The sequence below is a fragment of the Mesoplodon mirus genome (genome assembly GCF_964341445.2).
Source record: "Mesoplodon mirus genome assembly, chromosome: 1".
In the NCBI taxonomy this organism is placed as follows: domain Eukaryota; kingdom Metazoa; phylum Chordata; class Mammalia; order Artiodactyla; family Ziphiidae; genus Mesoplodon; species Mesoplodon mirus.
Window position 1 is genome coordinate 30,980,963 of NC_138976.1, and position 27,185 is coordinate 31,008,147.

The window sequence follows — 27,185 nt, forward strand, 5'->3', positions numbered from 1 at the left end:
TAGTATTTTGTTGAGGATTTTTGCATCTATATTCATCAGTGATATTGGTCTGTAATTTTCTTTTTTTTTATAGTATCTTTGTCTGGTTTTGGTGTTAGGGTGATGGTGGCCTCATAGAATGAGTTTGGGAGCGTTCCTTCCTCTGTAATTTTTTGGAAGAGTTTGAGAAGGATGGGTGTTAGCTCTTCTCTAAATGTTTGGTAGAATTCACCTGTGAAGCCATCTGGTCCTGGACTTTTGTTTGTTGGAAGATTTTTAATCACAGTTTCAATTTCATTGCTTGTGATTGGTCTGTTCATATTTTCTATTTCTTCCTGGTTCAGTCTTGGAAGGTTATACCAGTCTAAGAATTTGTCCATTTCTTCCAGGTTGTCCATTTTGTTGGCATAGAGTTGCTTATAGTATTCTTTTAGGATGCTTTGTATTTCTGCTGTGTCTGTTGTAACTTCTCCTTTTTCATTTCGAATTTTATTGATTTGAGTCCTCTCCCTCTTTTTCTTGATGAGTCTGGCTAATGGTTTATCAATTTTGTTTATCTTCGCAAAAAACCAGCTTTTAGTTTTATTGATCTTTGCTATTGTTTTATCTGTTTCTATTTCATTTATTTCTGCTCTGATTTTTATGATTTCTTTCCTTCTACTAACTTTGGGTTTTGTTCTTCTTTCTCTAGTTCCTTTAAGTGTGAGGTTTGATTGTTTATTTGAGATTTTTCTTATTTCTTGAGGTAGGCTTGTATAGCTATAAACTTTCCTCTTAGAACTGTTTTTGCTGCATCCCATAGGTTTTGGATCATCGTGTTTTCATTGTCATTTGTCTCTAAGTATTTTTTTATTTCCTCTCTGATTTCTTCAGCGATCTCTTGGTTAATTAGTAACGTATTGTTTAGCCTCCATGTGTTTGTGTTTTTTATGTTTTTTTCCCCATAATTAATTTCTAATCACATAGCGTTGTGGTCAGAAAAGATGCTTGAAATGATTTCAGTTTTTTAAAATTTACTGAGGCTTGATTTGTGACCCAAGATGTGATCTATCCTGGAGAATGTTCCATGCACACTTGAGAAGAAAGTGTAATCTGCTGTTTTTTGATGGAATGTCCTATAAATATCAATTAAATCTATCTGGTCTTTTGTGTCATTTAAGGCTTGTGTTTCCTTATTAATTTTCTGTTTGGGTGATCTGTCCATTGGTGTAACTGTGGTGTTAAAGTCCCCCACTATTATTGTGTTACTGTCGATTTCCTCTTTTAGATCTGTTACCAGTTGCCTTATGTATTGAGGTGCTCCTATGTTGGGTGCATATTTATTTATAATTGTTATATTTTCTTCTTGGATTGATCCCTTGATTTTTATGTAGTTTCCTTCCTTGTAACATTCTTTATTTTAAAGTCTATTTTATCTGATATGAGTATTGCTACTCTAGCTTTCTTTTGATTTCCATTTGCATGGAATATCTTTTTCCATCCCCTCACTTTCAGTCTGTATGTGTCCCTAGGTCTGAAGTGGGTGTCTTGTACACAGCATATATATGGGTCTTGTTTTTGTATCCATTCAGCAAGCCTGTGTCTTTTGGTTGGAGCATTTAATCCATTCACGTTTAAGGTATATTATCAATATGTATGTTCCTGTGACCATTTTCTTAATTGTTTTGGGTTTGTCTGTGTAGGTCCTTTTCTTCTCTTGTGTTTCCCACTTAGAGAAGTTCCTTTAGCATTTGTTGTAGAGCTGGTTTGGTGGTGCTGAATTCTCTTAGCTTTTGCTTGTCTGTAAAGCTTTTGATTTCTCCATCGAATCTTAATGAGATCCTTGCAGGGTAGAGTAATCTTGGTTGTAGCTTCTTCCCTTTCATCACTTTAATTATATCATGCCACTCCCTTCTGGCTTGTAAAGTTTCTGCTGAGAAATCAGCTGGTAACCTTATGGGAGTTCCCTTGTATGTTATTTGTTGTTTTTCCCTTGCTGCTTTCAATAATTTTTCTCTGTCTTTAATTTTTGCCAATTTGATTACTATGTGTCTTGGTGTGTTTCTCCTTGGGTTTGTCCTGTATCGGGCTCGCTGCACGTCCTGGATTTGGGTGGCTATTTCCCTTCCCATGTTAGGGAGATTTTCGACAATAATCTCTTGAAATATTTTCTCTGGTCCTTTCTGTCTCTCTTCTTCTGGGACGCCTATAATGCGAATGTTGTTGCATTTAATGTTGTCCCAGAGGTCTCTTAGGCTGTCTTCATTTCTTTTCATTCTTTTTTCTTTATTCTGTTCCATGGCGGTGAATTCCACCATTCTGTCTTCCAGGTCACTTCTCAGTTCTTCTGCCTCAGTTATTCTGCTATTGATTCCTTGTAATGTAGTTTTCATTTCAATTATTGTATTGTTCATCTCTGTTTGTTTGTTCTTTAATTATTTTAGGCCTTTGTTAAACATTTCTTGCATCTTCTCGATCTTTGTCTCCATTCTTTTTCTGAGGTAGTGGATCATCTTCACTATCATTATCCTGAATTTTTTTTCTGGAAGATTGCCTATCTCCACTTCATTTAGTTGTTTTTCTGGAGTTTTATCTTGTTCCTTCATTTGGTACATAGCCCTCTGCCTTTTCATCTTGTCTATCTTTCTGTGAATGTGGTTTCTGTTCCTCAGGCCGCAGGATTGTAGTTCTTCTTGCTTCTGCTGTCTGCCCTCTGGTGGATGAGGCTATTTAAGAGGCTTGTGTAAGTTTCCTGATGGGAGGGACTGGTGGTGGGTAGAGCTGACTGTTGCTCTGGTGGGCAGAACTCAGTAAAACTTTAATCCTCTTGACTGTTGATGGATGGGGCTGGGTTCCTTCCCTCTTGGTAAGTTTTAGTTCCAAAGTAGGTATACGTTCCCTTCTAAGACTCAGACGTATTTCATGTTATGTTACTTATTCACATTTCCCAGAAAATGCCAATGCTGTTCTAGAATGCAATGTAAAAAAGAAGGAAAAAGTCTGAGTGGTCAAAGAAAACATGACCACTTCATATTCTATCATATACCAACTCAGTCTGGCCTAAAAAAGAGCAAAAGTGAGAAGGGGGTGGGGGAGAGAGGAGAAGGGAGAGATTTTTAGCAATTTATTAGCTTCAATAACTAAGAAGTCCAGAATCTGGCTAGTTCCTAATCATGCAAACATTGTCACCCAATGTGAGTACCTGGTTCCTCTCTCTCTTCTGACTTCCATTACGTTGGCAAAACAGCCATGGCAATTCGTACCCTCACACCCTGCTGTCCAGAAAAATGAGAGAGCTGCTCTGTCAGGAGCACCTATGGAAGAGAAAGAAAACTTCTTTTTTTCCCCCGGAAGCTCCAGGGAATATCTTTTACTTTCATAGGCTCTGATTAGTTTATGTACCAATCCCTGAATCCGTTGTTGTAGGTAGAACATGTTGACTGGCTTACATCAGCCAAGGCCCACCCCAAGAGCTGGAGGTAGTGTCAGTTTCACTCAGACTCCAAGAGAATGGGGAAGGTCTGTTTTCTTAAAGGGGATTTAGGATCCTGCCCTACGAGGGAGGGGTATAAGCTTGGCAACAGACAGCTGTCTATTGCAAGAACTAGGAGATAAGACAGCATAGAAGAAAGTGTCAAAGAGGAGGTGTTCCAGATAAAGCAGCACAGCAATCTGATGCCTTTGTGTGTGTGTGTGTGTGTGCGCGCGCGCGCGCGCATGCGCGCGCACTCAGCTTTTAATGCATCACTGAAGTGGTAATAATGCATCACTGATATGCATGGTAATGAACCCAAGGTATCTAGGCAAGTTTAAATTATGATTTGATTTACTAATACATGGAAGAAGTTAATGGATATTGGAAAGGTTTATGTGTTTTTTAATAAATATCAGTGTTTTTAAAGGACCTAAACTAGGCCAAATGAGAAGCTCTCATTACCATATCAGGTTTTTTTTTAATGTCTCATATTTCCTTGTGCTTAATCTAAATCTGTACCTCACCAAAGCCATGGGTTTAACTGTGAAATAGTTTTACAAGCTATGCTTTAACTATGTTTGGTTTAAATCTTAAAGATTACATTTACTGATGAAAAATTGTTTTTGCTTTTTGTCCAGAATGCATACACAGCCACAGCTATCAACAGCACCAACTTCTGCACCTCAGCGAAGGATGCCTTTGTCATTCTCGTGGAGAATGCTTTGCGAGTAGCTGCCATCAACACAGTGGGGGATTTCATGTTATTCCTAGGCAAGGTAATAAGACCAAGTATATTATCTGAGACAGACAGTAAATTTTTGCATATGCATATAGTTGCTCTTTAATTTCAAAAATATATGTAGCCCACAAAAAAACTAAAAGTCACATAATATACAGCAAGCACTTACAAAACCCTTAATATGTGTCAAGCACTGTTCTAAGTACTTTACATGTATTGTGCTCATTTAATCCTCATAATAAATTTGTAAAGGAAGTACTATTATTATTTTCATGTTACAGATGGGGAAACTGAGGCATGGAGCAGTTAAGTAATTTGCGCATTACATATTTTGAATTAAGAAACAGTCCATGTAATGGTTAGGGGCACTGCATCTGGAGCCTGACTGCCTGGATTTAAATCCTGGCCTGACTAGCTGTGTGACCTGAGGCAGGGTATATAACCACTCTGTGCCTCAGTTTGTCCATTTGTGAAATTGGGGTAATAATAGTGCCAAACCCCTAGAACTCTGAGGGTTAGACTGATTAATACGTGTAGGGTACCTAAGATAGTGCTTGACACATTGCAAGTTCTTGATGAATATTAGCCGTCATCGTTACTATATATAAACCCCTTAAAATAGAGCTGTTAGGGAATGAGACCTAACTGTCCTCAAAAGTGTTTTTCTATTCTGTGCTATTAAAATCTGCAAAATATTAGATAACATTATAATTGAGGACTCGCTTTATCTTTGTATCTATATTTCAAACCATAAAATACTCAGAAAATTTGAAAGATTGAGTTAAGAAAACGGCACCACCACTATAACCTAATAACTTATTTTTATATTCCCTCCCAGTGTTTTTTCACAGGCTTATATTTCTATAGTATAACGATCCTAGTATACATAGCTATTTCTTCTGCTATTTTTCACTTCATATTCTATCATATACATTTTTTGTATTACTTTGATAATCTTCATAATTACTCATTATCATGATGGCCACTGTTCCATCAAATGCTATTCTCTTACTGCTGAACACTTAAGTTACTCCAACCACTGTGCCTTTAAAATGTTTTTGAAAGGGAATTAAATATTTGATGTAGAAAGGCATTGACTAGCACTGTGTAATGTAGTTTTAAGTTCTCAGGCAATTGTCATCTAAAAAGAATTATAAAACCGTACAGATAGTTATTTTGAAAATTTGTAATTAAACATACGTTATGACTCCTGGATTTGTTTTTGTCATGTTTTAACAATAAGAGGAAATGTTTTATAGTAAAAATTGAATGAGTTAATTCATGTTAACGAATGAGTACAGGTCTGACGCTGTCAGTAACCATTGCTATTATTTATGTGCTATATGACTAACTCAGGAAGGCTTCAGATTTTTTGTTCATTTTTTTATGTATTTATAATTGACCCCTATTGCTAAGAAAGATATGAAGCAACTTAAAATAAAAACATATATAATGCAGAGCAATTAAAATAAGAGAGAAATAAGACATATAAAGAATAAGGGAGAAAATTATACCAAGTGGCAACATTTGATCATGATGATGATTTTAGTAACTCTGATTGAGACACTTGCTGAGTACCAGGTACTGAGGGCAGTGCTTTATGTGAAGTGTTATATTTGGTCCTTCCCTGTAAGGAGACCTACTACTATTATCTTCATTTTACAGCAAAGGAAACCAAAGTTTAGAGAGCTAAGTAGGTTGTCCAAATTTAGAAAACTCAAATGTGGCAGAGCTGGAGTTCAGACTCAGATCTGTCTGACTTCAAAGTTTTTAATCACTGTGTGCTATAATTGCCTCAACTGACATTAATTTTGTCCCTGGGCCTTTTTTTCTTCCCCCTAAAGCCTTTTGATTCTGATGATGGTAAACTACTGGAGATAATTCTAAATACAGCATTACTTATAGTAGTGACTAATTGTAAACAATGTACTGCCTGACAGTAAAGTTTGGAAATAATAATCAACAGACTATTCACCTCTTAAACCCTGTTTTTTTATTTTATTTTTTTAACTTTAAAAATTTTTTTTGGCCACCCCATGTGGCTTGTAGGATCTTAGTTCCCCAACCAGGGATTGAACCCGGGCCCATGGCAGTGAAAACACCAAGTCCTAACCACTGGACCACCAATGAATTCCCTAAACCATGTTTTTTATTGAGTTTATAATGTGATAATGTGTATAATAAGTGGAAAAGCTGAGTAAAACTACTAGACCATCACAGAACCATTTTAAAATGTACATAAAAATGTGCATAAGAAAGAGAAAGAAAATTAATATCTCAAAATATTTTTAATAACGATTGCTTTGGGATATTGAAAATATGAGTGATTCTAAGCACCTCCTCCCACTTTATCATATAATGGTAAAGTTTCTATGATATGATAGAAACTTTGATAAAGTTGATAAACTTTATGATATGATAAAGTTTCTATATTAAGTATGCATTTCTCTTATAATGGAAAAATATATACAAGATAAAATACAGTGTTTTAAAATTGGCTTTGAGTTTTTCAGCAACCTAATGACCTGTAAAAATTTTTTCTTTAGGTTTATCATAACCTTTTTGTCATTCAACAAATATTTATAGAGTGCCTACTGGTAATGTACTAGGGGCTATTCTGGGTGCTGCTTATATACTAGTCAATAAAGAGAATTTAAAATCTGGTAGAAAAGGAAGTTTTGTATCCCTCTTTTCACTTCGTGTTATATTATGAGCATTTCTCATTTTATTAAAAATGTCTATATAGTTGTTGTATCATTTATTTAACAAAGCCTCTGGGGTTTTTTGGTTTTTTTACAGTTGAACTGTTCTCAATTTTTTACTATTATAAAGTGAAACTTTTGTATACCAGTTCTTGCCCACATTAATACTTATTTCCTGAGGCCAGAATCCTAGAAGTGGAATTAATGAGTTCAAATACATAATAGGATTTTTGATACATATTTCCAAGTTGCTTTCCAGAAAAATATAATTTTGAATAACATAATATTTCTAATGTTGTAAAAACAAGAGTTTTAAAACCATGAAAGGTAAACACTTTGTAAATTGAGAAATCAAAAAGGAGAAAGATAAGAGGAAAAAAAAACTTCTGGGTTTCCAACATACTAAGATAAATTCTTGTTTTCCTTTTCCAAAAATATAGTTCTGATCACAGAATGCAATAAATCTTTTTTTTTTTTTTTTTTTTTTTTTTGCGATACGCGGGCCTCTCACTGTTGTGGCCTCTCCCGTTGCGGAGCACAGGCTCCGGACGCGCAGGCTGAGCGGCCATGGCTCACGGGCCCAGCTGTTCCGCGGCATGTGGGATCTTCCTGGACCGGGGCATGAACCCATGTCCCCTGCATTGGCAGGCAGACTCTCAACCACTGCGCCACCAGGGAAGCCCTACAATAAATCTTTTAAAGAGTTTCTTTCATTACAATTAATGAAATTAATGGCTACTAGTATGCAGAAATAGTTTTTGATCAGATAGTTCAACTAGGTAGATCATAATAAACATTATGAAAGTGTCAGGAACAAGCTACTAGTACATGGAACAACTTGGATGAATCTTGAGGGAATTATGCTGAGTGAAAAATGCCAATCCCAGAAGATTAAGTGCTGTATGATTCCATTTATATAACATTCTTTTTTTTTTTTTTTTTTTTTTTTGCGGTACACTGGCCTCTCACTGTTGTGGCCTCTCCCGTTGTGGAGCACAGGCTCCGGACGCGCAGGCTCAGCGGCCATGGCTCACAGACCCAGCCGCTCCGCGGCATGTGGGATCTTCCCAGACTGGGACACGAACCCGCGTCCCCTGCATCAGCAGGCGGACTCTCAGCCACTGCGCCACCAGGGAAGCCCTATATAACATTCTTGAAACAACAATATTATATCAATAGAAATGGAGACCATATATGTGGTCACCCAGTTAGTGATAGGGAGGGGGGAAGTAGGAATATCTAGAAAAGGTTAAAGTGAAGGATGCTTGTGGTGATGGAAATGTTCTGTATCTTTGTCGTATCAGTATGAATATCTGGGTTGTGACTTTGTGCTATAATTTTGAAAGGTCTTACCATTGAAGGGAACTGGGTAATGGGTACATGGAATCGTTCTGTTACTTTTTATAACTGCACGTGAATTCATAATATCTCAAAATTTTAAATTTAATTTTCAAAACCTTGATTTTAGAAAGAAAACAAAAGACAGTGTCATGTATTCCATTTCTATGAAGCCCCAATGATTTAATGGAATGGTAAATTAGATTTGGAAGAGACCTTAGCTCCTCTAGTTTAGTGGCTTGTAACCTATGATCACTGGCCTACAGGGTCCTCAAAGATTAAGAATAGTGATTTAGAAGCTTTTTAAACATTTTTAAGTCTAATAGGTATTGCATTTTAAGTCTAATAAATATTGCATACCACATATTTATTGCCAATAAAACTATACCAAAAGAATCCCCGAAATCTTGTTTCTTTGCTTCTGTTTGAAATTATTTTACCTCTATTTGATAATACTTTTTATGACAGTTAGATGTTCTAGCTGACAATTTAATCTGGCTTCAATTATTAAAAAATGAAAATATGAGTTACTTGTTGATGCTATTTTGTTGGTAAACAAAATCTTTCAAAACATGGGTTCCATGGGGGGAAAGGGCATCATAAATGCAAGATTTATGATGACAAAGAAAGAAAGAAAGAAAGAAAGAAGCTAAGTTTGCCAGTCACTATGTTAAATGCTTTCAGAATGCTTATTTTAACAATTACAGGATGTATGTCCTATTGTGTCTCTCTTAAAGATGGAAAAAGAATCTCAGAAAAGTTAAGTGAACTTGCTTAGAGTCACAAGACTAAGAAGTTCTAACTCTGATTCAGTCCTACATCTTTCTGACTCCAAAACCAGCATCCTTTTCTTCCTGCTTCTCACATCCTACTCTGTGTGTGAATCTCTTCTACTGCATCACAAATAATTTATCCTTTATAACAAGAATGTCTAAACCTTTAAAATCAAACATCCTGTTACCAAAAAATAATTTGAGGGCTTCCCTGGTGGAGCAGTGGTTGAGAGTCCACCTGCCGTTGCAGGGGACACAGGTTCGTGCCCCGGTCCGGGAAGATCCCACATGCCGCAGAGCGGCTGGGCCCGTGAGCCATGGCCGCTAAGCCTACGCGTCCGGAGCCTGTGCTCCGCAAGGGGAGAGGCCACAACGGTGAGAGGCCTGCGTACTGCAAAAAAAAATAATAATAATAATAATTTGAGCATGTTTCCCCAATATATTTACATTTATTTATTAATGACATATGTATAGCTTTCATTAATAGATGCTTTATAAAATGTAAAATTTTAAATGAGAAATACTAATAGAAGTCCCAGGTGATTCTCTTGAACCTTCTCTTGGCTATGTGTACTGTACCATGGAGATCAGTGATATAGAGCAGTACTCCTTATAGGCTGTGGACTTTCTAAGACTCACCCGGGGGTTCTTTGAAAATGAATATGCTGAGCTTCATATTAAATCAAACCAATCAGATTCTCTGGGGGCAGGACCCAGGAATCTGCATTATTCACAAACTCCCCAAGGGATTTCCAGCCCCTCTAATAGTTTGAGAACCACTAATGTATCCTCTGCTTGAATGAGTACATGATACCCTTTCATTATATTGGGGAGTATTATTACATTTCTTTGACGTTTTAAGCTAAATGTCACTAGTTTTTGAAGTTGGTTCTCATGTGACAGTATTCTACCTTAACAGTTTTTGTCTCAGCATCTACTTGGCTGAGCCACATCTTCTGCCTATAATTGACTTTAACATTTCAAATGTGGTTTTACTTTTAGTGCCATAGGGAGAGTGTAAAGCAGCTGAGTTCTCCCATAGGGTGGAATGTAAAAACATTGAAGAAGAGTATAAGAAATAACTCATCCTAAAATTGAAACAGAAGAGTGAAAAAAAAATGGACCTAATTAGCTATTTGTGGACATCACCCCAGAAAATAAGTCACTGTGAGAGAAGATTCATAGGTATATTGCCACAAAAAAATCATGGGAGGGGAGCAGACCCAGATTTGCTCCCTAAAATCATCTGAGAGAGTGTTCAATTTATAGCTTAACCAATATATCCTCTGATGCATTATAATTCCTGGTTAAGATAATGGTGAATGAGAGATGTTTTGGTGTTGATAAATAGTGAGGGAAAAGCAAAAGAAGAATTCTCAGTCTGCCTGTCCTCAGCACTGGGCAAGGAAAGGCTGCTGTGGTTCTAGGGAACTCTTTCTTTTCCTTTGTTATTTAAAGCTTGATGCTAGGCCAGGTAAAGGGCTGGGGAAGAGTCTGGCTAGGATTCAGTGTAATCTGTTACGGTGATATATCAGTATCCAAGTATTTGCTGAATTTTTACCTGGAAAGAGTACTGGTGTTGGCATCTTAACACCATTTTTTGAATGGTATCTGCTCTTTATTCTACTCTGTGGCCTTGGGCAGACCAGCTAGCTCCTCTAAGCATGTTTCCCAATCTATAAAATGAGGCTGATAATGTTTGCCATAAGCCATTCATAGAGTTATTGAAAAACTGAAATAAAAAGTATTAAAAGGAACACAGAAAATTTAAAGTGCTGCATGTACAAGTGTTGAAGCATCAGAGTAGGTGGTTCTTGACAGTAGGCAAATGACTATTTCTTTTATTTTTACAGCATGAGTGTGTTTGGCAACCTCTTTCTCCACAAATAGTCCAAATCAACACTTCATGGCAAATCATATTAAATTCACCACATATTCCATGTGAAATAAAATATGAAACAAAGAAAAAGCTCTTAGAGATGTTTGTTGCAGTGTTATTTATATCTGAAAACAATATGTCTGCAAGTATAGGAGAATGGTTAAATAAATTTTAAATCACCCATAAAATGTAAATATGTAGCTGAATACATATTTATGAAACATTTATGATATATAAATATTAATGAAGAGCTTTTAATGATATGTTTATATAATACTATTTCATATATGTAAAAATGCTTAGAAAAAATACATAGCAATACCCTGAAATGTCAATAATTTTCTTCTGAGTGCTAACTGTGTATAATTTTTTTTCTAATATGTGTATACATTTATCTTAAAAATTGCCACAGATGCTAAATAAGTGAAGTCTTAGGAAACAAGCATAATATTTGGAAAACTTGATTATTTTTAGTGTCGACAAGGATGATATTTATGTTATATCATATACATGTATATGGGTATTTATGGATTATGCTTTCTAATTTGAGGTGGCATGGACTCATGCAACCATCATTTATAAATGGTAAAGTCTGCAAATGATGAAGAAATAGTGGTTTTATGCAGGAGGTTATTAAATGTGATCTTTGTTCTCTCTGCTTTAGGTGCTGATAGTCTGCAGCACAGGTTTGGCTGGGATTATGCTGCTCAACTACCAGCAAGATTACACAGTATGGGTGCTGCCTCTGATCATCGTCTGCCTCTTTGCTTTCCTAGTCGCTCATTGCTTCCTGTCCATTTACGAAATGGTAGTGGATGTATTATTCTTGTGTTTTGCCATTGATACAAAATACAATGATGGGAGCCCAGGCAGAGAATTTTATATGGATAAAGTGCTTATGGTAAGTACCTCAGATGCCCTCTACTGCTTTAAGGATAAAAATACTAATATAAATATTTTGTAGACCATTCTCTGTATTTAATTCCCATTATATGAAACTGAGTAATTCAGAATTAAACCTTCAGCACCCGTGAATGAGGTTAGTCTTGGGGAAATCAGGGAAGAAGATCCTCTTGGCATGAACGAGACCATTTCAAATCTACCTAGCTAGAGCAGTTTCCCATTAATAGTCCTGAGTTCACACTATTCCATACTGCTCTCTCCATCTCTCCAGTTAGATACACTTGAATCGACTTCGTTAGCCCTTAAACTGGAACATTGGACAGCTGGTGTTCTAAGTGCCTTTTCCTGAATCAAAGACAAAAAGTTTTATTTCCCAGGTTGTAGTGCCTGTCTGTATTTCTCCATCCACCACCTTTCCAAGTATTATTGCTGTCAGCTCTGTTAAAACTCATTATCCTAAGTATTCCAGGCCAAACTGAAGGAGTTTTGTAATGAATACACATTATCAGACCCATGACTGGTAGATGGTATTGTTTTCCATTAGTCAAGATCTGAACCTTTACACAGATATTATATTCAGATTCTTTATAGTTATGTAGCCTCTGCAGCCTCCCTATATTAGAACCTCAATTAATTTTTTAAAAAAATTTAGAAACCATTCTAAAATGGTTTAAATACTAGTATCAATGTCAAATGCTGCCCAATTAAAGATGTGTTTTAGGGCTTCCCTGGTGGCGCAGTGGTTGAGAGTCCGCCTGCCGATGCAGGGGACACGGGTTCGTGCCCCGGTCCGGGAAGATCCCACATGCCGCGGAGCGGCTGGGCCCGTGAGCCATGGCCACTGAGCCTGCGCGTCCGGAGCCTGTGCTCCGCAACAGGAGAGGCCACAACAGTGAGAGGCCCGCGTACCGCAAAAAAAAAAAAAAAAAAAAAAAAAAGATGTGTTTTAATAAAGCTGTAAAATATTCCTATCTCAAGAATGGATAATATTTAAGATTAAACATTAGACCTTGAAATAATGAACCATCTTCCAGAAACATGGTTTATCTAGTTAAATCTAAAATAAATGTATTAATAAATAAGCTAGATTTTTTTTTTTCAATCTCGAAAATTCTAAGTGATTCAACTGACCTATTTGGCACTCATTATCTCTTTTACTAAGAACATTACCAGCTACATTTTGGACATTTTCATAATCTCAATTATAATCCTAACTGATTATTTTCATAATGGAATTTGACCTAGAAGCATCATCTCTCTTTTGATTAAGGCATTTAGGAGGAGATTAGGCATTTTAAGCCATTTTAAGCCACTGAAGAAAAGCAGAGTAAAAAATATAGTTTTTATTATTTTAGTTTTCTCTATAAGAATGATGAGGATATTGAACGAGGAAGTGCTCCATGAACTTTGACAGGATAGAAATGTTTCCTTCAGGGCATAATCCCATTTTAACTACTTCTATCCACTGGTTCTGGTTGTTACTCCCTGTCTTCCTGCTTTATGGAGTAATTTCAAGGCCAGATAGACTTTTTTTTTCAAATAGCTTATTTATGGCTTGGTAAAAACAGTATACTATACTTAGTATCAATGCTTTCTTTTACCTCCTAGGGTTATTTTAAAGAGGAGGCTTATAGAGTAAAATGTTGTTGCTTTTCCATTTAACCTTGATATGGAAAAAGTAACACAACAAATAAGACAGTATTCTAAGTGTGGAAAAATAGTCTTTTCTAAAAAACGAACAGTATTTTCTCTTTCAGATAGAACTAACATGTCTTTGAGCCTAAGTGAGATTGTCACAAAGAATGGTGGGAAAAAAGATTTTATATCAACAGATTGCATCCCCACAAATTTAGCTGCTCTTGTGTGTGGTACCAAATATTACTTATTGCTATGTTTTTAGGCCATCCATTTACCATTACTGAGTCAAAAATGTAAATATTCTTTAGAAATCATCTAACAACTGAAGTCTGAAAGGACCTAAGAATTTATGTAACTTGGTCCCTGTTTTGCAGGAGTTTGTGGAAAACAGTAGGAAAGCAATGAAAGAAGCTGGTAAGGGAGGTGTTGCTGATGCCAGAGAGCTAAAACCGATGGTAGGTGGGGATGAGGAGGTGGCCGCCCTCCAAGAATTTCACTTTCACTTCCTCTCTCTCTCTCTCTTCACTGACTGCACTTCTTCAGGAGAAGCTTTTGTGATCTGTGTCACGCAGGACGTGCTGCTCTTTCTGTTTGTGTGTTTACCCATCACTTGGATGGCAGAATTCTTGTCACAACTGAGACCACCTTCTGTAAAAGTAAGCTGAAAGGAACAGTGTTCATGGCGGGGCAGGGGATATTTTTGTCCCTGAGATGAACTTGCAGTTTCCATTTTTTTCTTTTTAACTGTCAGTGTTTAGTTTTCATGGGACTGAACATTTGGTTGTGCACTTGAACTGACGGTTTGATACTTATTTTAGAAATGATGATAGCAATTCCTTTCAACTTGCTGAAATTCATATTCCCCCCTTCTTTTAATATTGGTTTGTTTATGTTGCTGTCTTTTCCCCTTTGCTGACTTTTTCTTCTGTTGCCTGGATTGTACTTTCTTTGTTTCTTAAGCTATTTTTCAGTAGCAAACAAGGCTATTTCCGTCAACACCCACATTCCCACTCAATAAGACAATCTGGTCTTCTCCAGCCTCAGCTTAATTGTGAGAAAGATAAATTACCTCTGGTCAGCAATATATATAACCACTCTCCTTTCATGTGAAAAAAGCAACTTAAAGTTAACCAGTATAAGAAAATCCTGAGTAGCTTTTCCCATATATATCCTCACCACTGCATAACGACAGATGTCTTTAGCTATATTGGTCTAATTACTGCTTGTATTACAAGTGTTTTATTCTTAAACAGCATGTTTATTTCAGAATATTATATAATTGCCTACATCCTTAAGCACTTAATTTTAAAACAATGTGCCTTCTATTTGCATATAATGTCCAAAAAAAGGAGAGGTGAGGACTCTCTTTTCTTTCTCCTTTATACTTTAATAAATGGTTTGATTTATAGGTGTCCAACTTAAGAAATATGTAGTATAAAACAAGCCCACTTAAGTATGTAAGAATAAAGGAAATGGCTTCATTGTGGGGATGGGGGTGTGGTATACGTATATGCAAAATAACTGCATATTCAACCTACATTAAAGCCTCAACAGAATGTTTAGATACAAACTCTTCTTTGTAACCCCATTCAATGCCTATTTTGGTGTTGCTCTTAATAGCATCGATGATAATAAAGTCAAAACTTCAGTGTTTATATTCCCAAGGCACAGATCACTCTAATCATAAGTAAAAACATGTAGAATGGCCATGTAACTCTTATTTTTAAGTGTGCATCAGACAGCACTGGATGAACAGGGAAGGGGCGCTAATCACCAATCCCTCCTGTCAGGTTTCTTGCCTCCCTACCCTTTCTTTCTGCATCCCTCTTACTTCATGTGGGCTGAGGGGGGACCACAGTGAAAATTCTGCCAGCCCTAAGATAGCCTGGAAAAATGAGGAAGGTTTCCTTCTTGCCACTGCTTGGTTGTCCTAATTGTTCAGAAAATAAGGTTTCAAACCTAAAACTTTTAAAAGACATATAAAATCTTAAAATGTAAACCACCCTTCCCCCCCTTTTCTGTCTTTCCAGTGGTTGAAGTGTACATTAAATCACTCTTCAGTAACAAGCATTTAAAGAAAGGGAGAAATAATTAGAGGTTTAGGACTAGCTACTTCGACCATCAATTGGCATGTATTTCTGTATTATTCTTGAGGGAAAGATAGCTGAATTGTGGTAGATCAGAATGCAAGTATACTTTCTCTTACCTAAACCCCTGATTCATAGGTATTAATAGTAGGAGAATTGCCTAGGTTATGTGGCCAGAAATGTAGAAATTTTTTCCCCGTAATATTACTTTCAGCTTTAAATTAATGTCCCTTAATTCAAACACCACATTAAAATTTTCATTCCACTTTTATTTTATGTTGTTCGTTGCTTGCAGATTAATGGCAAAGCCCTCTGCCGTGTCCCAAAATACATCTTCCATGTGCATTGTTTTTCTGGTGCTTTGGACATTGTAGCATTTGATCTCTAAGAACAACGTTTTAAGTGGTTCAGAAAGTCCCCATGAGAGATGTGTGAATTGTTGCTCACAGGATAATTAAATCTTTCAAGCATATCAGTACCTCTAAATCTGCTCTCTTTCAAAATATGCATGATAAGAGTTGACCCGTAATACCACCACCATCTTGTGTGTGTCCCTAAAGAAGTACCTGAGAAACTCCCTCCTAAAGTTTGGGGATTGGTAGAATTTACGATTGCTTATTTGTATTTGCTTGGTTTAATTCACATGTTATTCCCATAGATGAAAGTTCTGTTAACAGCGTCATAACTATTTTGCTGCATCTGTAGAAACACTGCTGTTTGATTTCACTGTCTGTCTCCTTAATGGGATAGTTTAATATGGGTTTTTTTTAAGTCTATAAAATAATGTTTAGAAAAATGAGGTTTAAATTTTTACATTTGACAGGGCATCACTAAACTAAACATAAGTACTTCCAGTTTTCCTCTTAGACTTTTTTTTTGAGAGAGCCTCACTAGTTAAGGAAACTTTGAAGGTTTGTAAGGTCTTTCTATAAATCTTTGAAAATTATTTTAGAAAAATTTACCAAATGTGATGTAGAGGTGTAAGAAAGAGACATCTGGCAATCTGCTCGCTATCATACAAGAAAAACTTACAGAGAAAATGGAGGGAAAAACCTGGGCACTATAGCAACATAGACTAGAGATGAATTCTCTGCATATCTCAAAGATGACCCAGAGCGAAGTGTGACTTTCAACAGTCACAGGAACTTCAGCCCCTGGAATTTAGGTTTGGGAGAGAAGGATTCTCAATCCATTTTGCTTTATTGCTGTTTGTGACCATCTGTGTATTTGTAACATCATTCATGATCTCCTTTTAATGGTAATTGTCTAAGATTATACTCTGTATGACTTTGTTTTCTAGGCTTCGGGAGCAAGTTCTGCTTGAACCTAGCCGACCGTTATGGAACCCATTGACATTCCAAAACAATATATACACATAACTATGTATTTGTGTGTGTGGGTGTGTGTGTATATATGTATATGTATGTGTGTATATATATGTATATGTATATACACACACACACATAATCAGCCAAAATCAGAGAACAGGAACAGGGATTTAATACCTTTTTTATGCTTATTTTTGTCAAACATGTACTCCTTTCATACGGGTGGCTTTTACAAGGCAACTGCCATCATTTAATGTTTTCAATTGTAATTGTCTTAATGGAAATGTTAAGATTCATATCTGATTAACATTTTTAATAACTTAGAGGAGATTTTAACTTTAGTTATTTAAATTAGATAAAATTATTGTACCGAATTCTCTGTCTAAAGTTTATTCAAGGGTGATTTCCCTGATATGTGCATAAAATCAAGACCTTATTTTACTGATGCATAAGTCCTAGTGGGATGAGACTAGGCATATGCTTTCAGGTAAATAAGGAGTTACTCCATTCAGTTTTCCCCAATCAAAGAAGCCATGTCATTTTCCTTTTAGAAACATACAAGTGGACCCAATATGGGAATTTTCGTAATAGCTCATGCATTTGTCAGCCAACATTAAAAAGTAACCAACTCCTCAGGTATTTGTAGTTTACCCTAATGCTTCTATAAGAGAGTAGGTAAAAAAGGAAAGGGTAGATAATCTTTCTTATGCAAACTTTTCTCTTATATTTTGTCTTTCTTTCATTTTGACGTTAGTAGCATCCTCCACACATTTGTGTGCCTGATTTGAAAGAAGCTGGGGTACCCAGCAAGTTTAACCTTTAAGTTTCTGTGTATAGGTTTGCAGACTAAGTAATGCTGGAAGGAATAAAAAAAGGAGAGAAACATGAAACACAAAGCATTGAAAATTCCGGTACTTGGGCTTCTGCTTCAGAGGAACTTCAGTGGCTTAGGGCTAAATGGCCATTTTATTCAAATGCTTTTGCTATAAACTCTGAAAACATACTGGCAGGTGCTCCTCTCCTTGGCAATTCATTAAGTATCCAGAATTCTACAATGTTTAACTGAAGAATTGGTTAATGTTTTGATCCTCAAGTGTTGAACGTTCTTTGTGTTTGGGGATGGGTTTTGGGTTTGGGGGGGTTTTTTAATTCCTGAAGCTTACCAGATATGAATGGCTAATATTTCATTGTTCTGCTTATTGTAATGGTGAATGCTTTAAGAAAAAAAAGTGAATTTGCTAAGAATAATTCATGATCTGTTTATGCGATAACTCCTTTTTGTTACAATTTTTTTAAAAAAAGCTATTTTTGTTAATGTAAAGTAAATATTTCAGAGCAGATTTTTTAAACTTATTGCACTAAATATAGGCTCTGTACAAAAAAAAAAAAAGTCTCAGCATTTTATCATTCCATGGAAGGAGAATCTTTTGAAAGAAAGCATTGCCTCCTACCAGAATTAGACAGTGAATTAGACCGGTATTATGGAAATGTGTACAATTAATGTCACTAGGGCTTAATAAGCAGCTGTTTGCTAATGTGCTTCCTTTCAAAGGGTTGGACCTTTAAATTGCTGCAAAAGGTAAATTGTATTTTTTTTTAAGTATCCGTGTTCTTTAGCTAGGCTAAAATTTGCTAAATGCCTCGGTTCCTTTTCAAAGCTCATGTAATATTTCTGATTTTTCAGAATATTTGCAATAACAGTCCGGAATTTTTTTTTTTTTTAAAGAAACAGGAGCTCACGTCTTGGCAAGATCACAGAAAACAATATTGTGAGAGTAGCGATTTTGAAACAATAATTCTCCAGAAGTTAACATTCTAACATGTGATGTCACTAAACGATATCATTGAACTCTTTTATATCATTTGAAATGGAATAAATATAATTATGTAACTAACAATTATCCAAATAGGTGAGAGAGCAAATCATGTAGGAAAATTCAGACTACCTTCTGTTTCATAGCCACACAGATTGTGGACATTAAGAAACATTGGGAACTAAATTTAGGATTGGCAAAAGTATGGAAGTTGGGTATCAAAACAGAAGACATTACAGGAGCTACTTATCTTAGGAGGTGTCCCTCCAAAGTGACCTGGTGGAATTCTTGAATTTGGAAATTAGGTTCTACTCACTTGGCCATCCCAGCACCATGGACTCTTGCTGCTCCCTGTTCCATATGCTCGCAATCTCAGCTGTTTGGAAGCCACCAGGAATGCTTTCTAATTATCATTTGCAACTAGAACTGTAATCAGAAAGAAATTTTGTATTTTTGTATAACTTGATTGTGTGCCATTTTATATAACAGGTCCTGTTTTACAAATAAATTTTGTTTTACTAACATTGTGTTTAGAAATTATGATCTATGTGTAACCATGTCATTTGAGTTCCAAATTAATTGCCAGGCTGTTTCCCCTAAGTGAATATGTGTGCCATATAGGTAGATAATATGCAGATATGCATATATATTACACAGACACACACAGAGAGATATTTGACTTATAGACTATCACTCTCTCAGGAGCTTCATTCGTTGATGCAATTCAGAGAGCCTCACAGAGGCTTTTAGCGATATTTGAAGGTTTTGAGGCTATGTTTGGATAGACCTGCTGCCACTGTCATTCTTTGTCAGCCGTTCTTCAGCTGGCCCTGGGCTACCTTATTGCTATTCGCTCACTGCCTCCATCTCTGCCCAAGTGAGAAGAGATGAAGGACAAAAATTATCTGTGAAATGTGGTTACCTGAATACTTTTATCAACCGCTGACTCTGTGTGGTGGGTTTTGTCTTTTGTCTGCGGTGGATCTTCAAAATTGTGTTCAGGACGCCTACTTCCAGAGTTACAGTTAGCATCCGCGGTTGTCAGTGGTGATCACAGTGAGAAGAGAATCGTGATCGTTGCTGCCATTGGAAAATTAAGGTTCTGGTGCCTGATTTAGACTTTCTAGGCTCCTGCCTCAAGAGTAAGCTCTGCCGTATATGATATGGAAGGGAAAAGGTTATATTTCAGTATAAATCCAAGAGACCCATCTTCTGTGGGAGGCTTACCAGTACATTAGGTAAACATTAGGAATTTAGCTAGAGCACTGGGATTGTATAATCTCTGCACGGACAAGCACAGCTCAAAGCAGGCTCTTCCTTTAAACCATTTAATGCAATGTTTAATGTTTAAGGATCAAAGCTTTTAGCCTATCCTATAGCATAATTAAGTCCTAAGTTACTGCAATATAAGTAGCTTAACTGTGTGTTGGTTCCTAAACTTTTTGCATAATGGTTGAAGAGGGGGCATTCACTGAGTCTATTTAAAAATTAAGCTGGAAACAAGTTTTTCCTTTGTAGAGATGCTCCCTTACTCTAATTTTGTCATTTTTTCAGCCAAGGGCATTAAGCTGCCAGTTCCCAATACCACTGACCTCAGTATCTGCCAAGGGCTCCCTTATCTTCCCAGAGCAGTTTCAGGATTTCACCCAAGTAGGGGGTGGTGAGGAGGTGACCCCTTTTATAGCAGTCCTGAGCCCCTTGAAACCAGAGTAATGCTCCTCCCACCCTCTCCCTTAAAACAGCTACGGAAACTACAGGCACCAAATATTTGTGAGGCCATGTTAGTGCCCTCAAGACCCCGACCATTTCCACCAAGCACCACTAATAGCTAGCAAAGGCCATTTTAAGAGGTCTCCTGGCCTTCAAAGTAGAATTCTGGGGTCAGTTCTAAAACCAGAGCTGCCAATTATGGTGACCTGAACGTTTTATTTTATTTTTCATCAGTAACCTCACTTGAATTTTTGGAGTTTCCAATAATAGCCTTTAATACAGCCTCTGAGAAGTTTCCTTCAGAAAGGTCTTTAAAAGTTTTCACCTTTCAGTAAGTTCTCTACTGCGTTTTTACCACTACTTAAAAAAACAAAAACAAAATCCTCAGAATCTGGAGGCTTATCAATGCACCTGCCACAGTTAATCTCTGTATTCTTTTCATATATTCCATCTGCTAGATAAAAGTGCACTATAATGGCTTGCCTAGAGTTTTTAAGGTGTGGTCTGTGAATATATTGGAAAATTGTGGGTTCGTAAGTAAATGCATAAAGCAGAGCTTTGTGTATTATATAATCACAGTTCAGAATGCCTTTTGCTTTAAATGCATATTCATGTATCTTTGTGTACTAAGGAATACATGTTAGCCCATTTGAAAAGTAGGCACTCTTCATATACAGTGGCTACTTTCAGAATAAGCTCATCTCTTTTTTTTTTGCGGTACGCGGGCCTCTCACTGCCGTGGCCCCTCCCGCCGCGGAGCACAGGCTCCGGACGCGCAGGCGCAGCGGCCACGGCCCACGGGCCCAGCCGCTCCGCGGCATGTGGGGTCCTCCTGGACCGGGGCACGAACCCGCGTCCCCTGCATCGGCAGGTGGACTCTCAACCACTGCGCCACCAGGGAAGCCCTAAGCTCATCTTTTTAATGACACATCCCAAATTGTGAAAAAGCAGGATGCTTGAATGTGCCAAGAGAAAATATAAAGCTAGCAAACTTAGAAAACAAAATAAAAAGCTAAACATGTTGTACACACCAAAAAATTTTAAATAGCACTTTCCCTCATTCACGTTTCATAAATTTGAGTCAAATTCTTATTCTCCAAGTTTCAATTTAAGAGGAAATTTTTAATCCAAGATTTAAATCTTTGAAGACATCTTTCTTATAAAAAACTTCAATGCAGCATTTTTAAACTTGAGAATTTCTGTGGAAAACCTTTCTTTTCTATGGAAATACTATAGTACCCTTTCTTCTGCCCCATCTCCTTGATTTTTATATGTGTAAAAAAAAGACAAATGATGCTTCCATTTCAGTATCACATGAACAGCTATCACTTTTCTAGATTAAATGAGCAGGATTTAAGTTGGATATTTTTTAAAGGTATTCATTAGTAAACTTGTGGAAAAGGTATACAATTGTTAGGGACCCAAATATTAGGCTATTCTCTTCAGTTTTGATACTCAGTTTTACAATATAAATGATTTCCTGAGGAATAAACATTCTAGATCAGGGAATTCAGAATAGTAAAGCTTTCAGGTTACTCATGGTCTAGTCAAGATCTAGCTGAACATGAAAACGTTGTAATTTCCAAATGTTTCAAAAATCTTTCATTTTTATTTGCTAAGACCCGAATTTAGTATTTGATATTCAAAAGCATGTTCTTAATCTTTTGAGGGGACCAAGGGCCCCTCTGAGAAGCTTATGAAAGCAATGAACTACCTTTCTCTCAAAGTCACATAGCCTACTTAGGAACATTTAAAATACTAATAGAATTTCGTGACCCTCAGACTGCCATCCTCCACCCCGCCCCCATCCCCTCAGGGCCTAACAAACACAAGTCTGAGGCTGCTCTAAAGTTGGTTTGATAATGTGTTTTGAAATAAAGTAGTGATTAGGCCTCCACTGAAGATACTTTTAAGATGGTACTTACCAATTTCAGACCTGGAATCTTTTTTTTTTTTAATTGAAGTAGAGTTGATTTACAATGTTGTGTTAATTTCTGCTGTACAGTAAAGTGATTCAGTTATATATATATACTTTTTTAAAATATTCTATTCCATTTTGGTTTATCATAGGATACTGAATATAGTGCTCTGTGCTATACAATAGGACCTTGTTGTCTGGAATCCTTTTTATAACTTGAAAACTTTTAGTACCAGCTTTGAAAATCAAAACCACACTAATCTGAATGAAAAACAGGACGTCAACACTGAATCTTCCAGACAGTAAGATTTCTTTCCTTGGAGGTGAAAGGATGTATGTGTCCTATGATGAATTTTTGGCAAGGTACCAAATTATTTGCAATGGACAAGAAAATCCAAGAAGAAATGAATAGGGAATCCCCGTAATTATCCATCTACCAAAACACTAGATTCTTTATTATTGTCACTCAGCTGTGACATCTGTAGCATAGTGTTATCAGTTAGATCACTGTCTAAAAATAAATCTCCGTCAACATGACCAAGAACATTTGAAGATGGTGATAAATTAGCAAACTTACCATAGTCCATAGTTGACAAAAAATTTTAAGTGGAAAGTTGGAGGAGCAGATGCTGGGGGGACAAATTCAAAAGTTATTTTTTTCTCCTTCGTAAATCAGTGAGGTGTTCCCTCCTGTTTTGAGTGTTTTCTGGTCACAATTAGAGCAGCCTTGGACCACTGCCCATGGGACTGTGCCTCCACTCCCCCCCATCCACATCACCTTCCTTCTTTAGGGAGCATGTGGGTTTCTTCACATTTACACCTTACTATTAGGTAAGCTTGCTGCAACTATATGGAGTGTCCTCTGGGCCCTTGAAAAAGCAGGCAGACATCCTTAAAGGAATTTGAGTTTTTTTAAGATTTGATTCCAGGGGGTCATGACCTATAGTCAGACATCAAATTATTACCTACATTTTCAAGCTGAAGAAAGCAGTGGAAATGTCCTAAATTGGCTGGTGAAGAAAATAGAAAAGTCAGCTCTCCTCCCCACCCCCCAACCCCAGAAGAGCTCTATTGAACCTTCCACAGTAGCAAAGGAAGAGACCACAGGTGGAAGTTCCCATATTGGGTGGAAAGGGCCTAAGTCCGGTGTAAATATCTATATTTGATGTCTTTTTGTCATAGAAGTGTATGACCTAAAGGAAATGTCCTGACTTTCACATAGGAATCTGATCCACCCATCCCATCAGCTAGGAAATTAGTTTGAGTTAGTTATTTTCTGAGGAATAATGTGTTAAACCATTCTATGTGAGTAAAGTAAGCATTGAAAAGAAAACTTGAGGGACTTCCCTGGCGGTCCAGTGGTTAAGATTCCATGCTTCCAATGCAGGGGGCGCATGGGTTCGATCCCTGGTCAGGAAACTAAGATCCCACATGCTGCACAGTGCAGCCAAAAATAAATAAAAAGAAAAAAAACAACAAAAAAAAGAAAACACTTGAGGAACGAGTGGACACAGGACTGGAGTGAACGTCCTACCAGCATCCTGTAGACCATTCTACCTGCCACTAGAAAATGTGAGCACTTCCTTCATTTACCACATGGATCATTAAACCAGGATTGTTTTCAAAAATTGTATGAGGTGATTCATAGGAATGAAACAATACTAGGACAGCTTTGGGACTGATGATTGGAGACAGAGACTACTGAGTAAATTTTCCCCTCCCTCTGGGTTCTAGCAGTGTTCTCCCAGAATTTTTGGCCCTCTTGTTTTGGCTAGTTTTGATTTTCAAAGACATCACAGGGGGAAGTTACCTTTCTTCTACTATATTGCCTTAGTGCTACTAGATTATGTTGCTGTTGAGGTTCTCTTGATTTTGTCCATCCTATAAAAGGGTACTGGGAGCTCCATGATGAAGTTTCAGTTACACTGTCTCAGAATATTCTTGACCATTGAATGCACTTCTAAAGATGTGGTACCCAGTGAAATAAATTCAGGAGGTTGTTAGCTGATCTGATTTGCTACAACTAACACAAGAGTGGGGAGAAAAGTGTAGAGGGCACCTAACAAAATGACAGGGGCTCTGGGAAAACAACCAAAGACAAAAGCATATCTTCTGAAGACCAAAGGTCCAACTTTAAGTACTTTCTGGCACAGCCTTCCTGAACTCCTGAGTTTAGAATAGGCTCCTAGAATAAAGCAGCCAAGTTTGAAAGATCAGTCAATGCAGAGGGACCTGCTCTTCATCTCTGAGGCTCTGAGCCTAACACCCTGTCCAGTCAGATCCCATCCAGTGTATGGGGTGATTTGAACAGAAAATGCCCATCAGCGTGTTCTGACATCTCACTGCTGTGAAATCCAGCATGAGAAGTATATTGTGGTGCCACATATTTCTCAATCTGAGGCCTTTTTTGTCTTTCTGGGTTTGTTTTGTTTTGCTATTTGCATCCTATTTCACGGTGTCAAGATGAATTTTTGTATCATGTCCGGTCTTTGTCCATTACAAAGTATAGGATCATGGTTAAGTCTTCCATGAATTCCCTGGTTCGGGATCTTTTACCTTAGCATTATTTTGAGTTTTTTTCTTATTATTATTTCTTTCTTACAGTGTCACTACACTGTATTCAGGTGGGGAAACAAACATGTAGGTGCTTGAACATGCCCCGCAGACATGGTCATAGCCCTGTAGTATTTGTGACTGTCATTATTGACACAGTGCAGACTTTACAGAGTGTTGTGCTCTCAGAGGACTTTAAAAATATGTATATTAAGCAATTAACTTTCTGGAGTTATCAAATCTTGCTGGGAAATTAATTTCCAAGAGCTCTGAATTGGATGGAATTCCATCTGGCTTCAGAGTACAATGAGCCTATATGAAATGGAGTTTTGAAATGTTTTCCTTGTGCAGAAATATGAACTAGAAAAAAAGTGCTGATCTAATGCTAAGTTTTCTGTGTAATGACTCAGTTACCAGAATTATAACGAAAACTGTATTTTAGTCTAACAAATGTATAGAATTTTTTTATGTAATAAATAAAATTTTATAGGAAAGAATGTCATTGTCTACTGTGTTGTAGCACTTTCCCATGCCCAGGGTGGTGATGAATAGTGTAGGGGAGGGAAAATAATTGTCCCCCCTACCCTTCTGAGTTCTTAGCTGAGCCTCTGTAATAGAAGACACATTAACAAGAGAAAAACACACAGAAGTTTGTTAACATGTATACCTCAGGTATGCATGTGAGATACCCAGGAAAAATGAGTAACTCCTCTAAGTGGCTTAGAATTCAAATTTAAATACCATCTTAATAGGGAAAGGGGAGAGAGGATGTAGGCCTCTTAGGGGAGAGTAAATGATTTTTAGGAAAGATTAATGGGCCCTTAGAGGAATAGCTGGGCGGCATGATAGCTTATGGCAAAGTGTGTCTGGGTGTGGTGTCGACTTCTAGGCTCTTCTGTGATAAGAGTCAATCTCCCCTGGTTGATGAAACTCCTGAGAAGGGGATTTATGACATTTGAGTTCTTTTGGGAGAATCTGTCTAGGGAGATAAGGAGAGTTCAGAGAATACCTCACCCCCATTTGCTGTTTTTCAAGTGCCTTCAGTTCACAGTAATACAACAAAGTGGCATTTTTTTGAGGTGGCATGTCCTGAACTCCTGCAGTCATATTTGGGGGTGGCGTATTCTGCTATGCTGCAGTAGAAAGTGATTGTGGGCAACATCTTGTTTTCAGATTAGGTCAGTATGCTGCAAGGATGCCCTGGAATTAGCCAGCTATTTCTTTCCAGCTTCTCTCAGCATGTTCTAGGATCCCTGAAGTATGAAACATAAATGTACTAAATAAAACCTAATTTCCGAAGTACAAAGTTCATCCACTGCCCAGCCAGGCTTCCTAGCTGGAGTCTGAGTCACTCTGTGAATGCTAAGGTTGCAACTGAATTCAATCATCAGGCAGAGAGGAAAAAGCCTGTTAGATAACGTTTACCATGGAAATCACTCGTTGTGCTTGGTACAGTGCCCTGCACATAAATTGAAGCCTGGATCTGTGCTAAGTTGGTGAGTTGGTGAAACTGTGGTGTGCCATAATTTAGGCAGTAAATTATGGAAAAATCAAGCTTGTTGATTTTTCAACAAGCTTGAAAAGTTTGGAAAAATCAAGCTTATTTAAAACTAATCCTATTTTAAATGATACTGGGGACTAAGAAAGGGATGTTCTTAAGTGGAAGACCCTTTGCAATACCAATAAATCTCTCCCAATTTGTTTTTTAATTTTGGATTTTTCTTGAGAGGCTGCTGTACAGACTGCTTTTCATTAGCAAATGTGAGTAATGCCCAGATCGTAGCCCTAGTTGTTTATCTATACCAGCTTGCCAAAAGATGTTGTTAGAGAACATTTGTGAGGAGTCCTCAGACATTACAGGTGTTTGAGATACTAAAGAATGTTAACCAATCTGGACTGTTAATTCTTTTTGGAGGTGTGGTCCTGATGCAAATGTACACAATTTCTTGTTCCATAGACCACCTGGTGATTAAAGAGCCTGCGGAAAGCCTCACATCTCCTAAAAGGTACCCAGATATTCTTTTTCTGTTTGGTTATGAAAAGTATAATCTGTATTCAATCTCAAATTTTAGACGATAAAGAAAAATCCAGAGGGTCTCTTTTAAGAGGCATACTGCTTGTGCACTTTAGGATAATATATAAGTTGTGATTGAAATTTCAGCTTCAGATAGTGCTCAAAGCTCCTAGAGCTGTCAAAAGTTTCAGAAAGAAGCCAGCATCCTAATGAGGCCCTCTGGCCTCCTATTTTTGACCAGGTGTTGTGGAAGTAACCCACAAGGCCGGGCCTCTTCACATTATTGTTAATTTTTTTCAGTTGTTGCAAGTAGCAGTGAAGGTAAGGAATACTTTGTGCCTTTAATTTGGTATTGT

General features: G+C 37.2%; 1 protein-coding gene across 3 annotated transcripts in view; it reads left to right on the forward strand.

Moving 5' to 3' along the window:
* SLC44A1 (solute carrier family 44 member 1) overlaps positions 1-27,185 on the forward strand; it is a 205,738-nt gene that overhangs the window by 142,017 nt on the left and 36,536 nt on the right. The window contains exons 13-16 of one of the 3 annotated variants that reach the window (XM_082615134.1): positions 4,072-4,209; positions 11,529-11,765; positions 13,780-13,860; positions 16,793-19,156. In XM_082615134.1, the coding sequence (XP_082471260.1) occupies positions 4,072-4,209; positions 11,529-11,765; positions 13,780-13,860; positions 16,793-16,816 (480 nt within the window). In that variant the 3' untranslated portion in view covers positions 16,817-19,156. Of the gene's footprint in view, positions 1-4,071; positions 4,210-11,528; positions 11,766-13,779; positions 14,649-16,792; positions 19,157-27,185 lie in introns of those variants that run through there. The other 2 variants (XM_082615135.1, XM_082615133.1) reach the window with 2 other exon arrangements.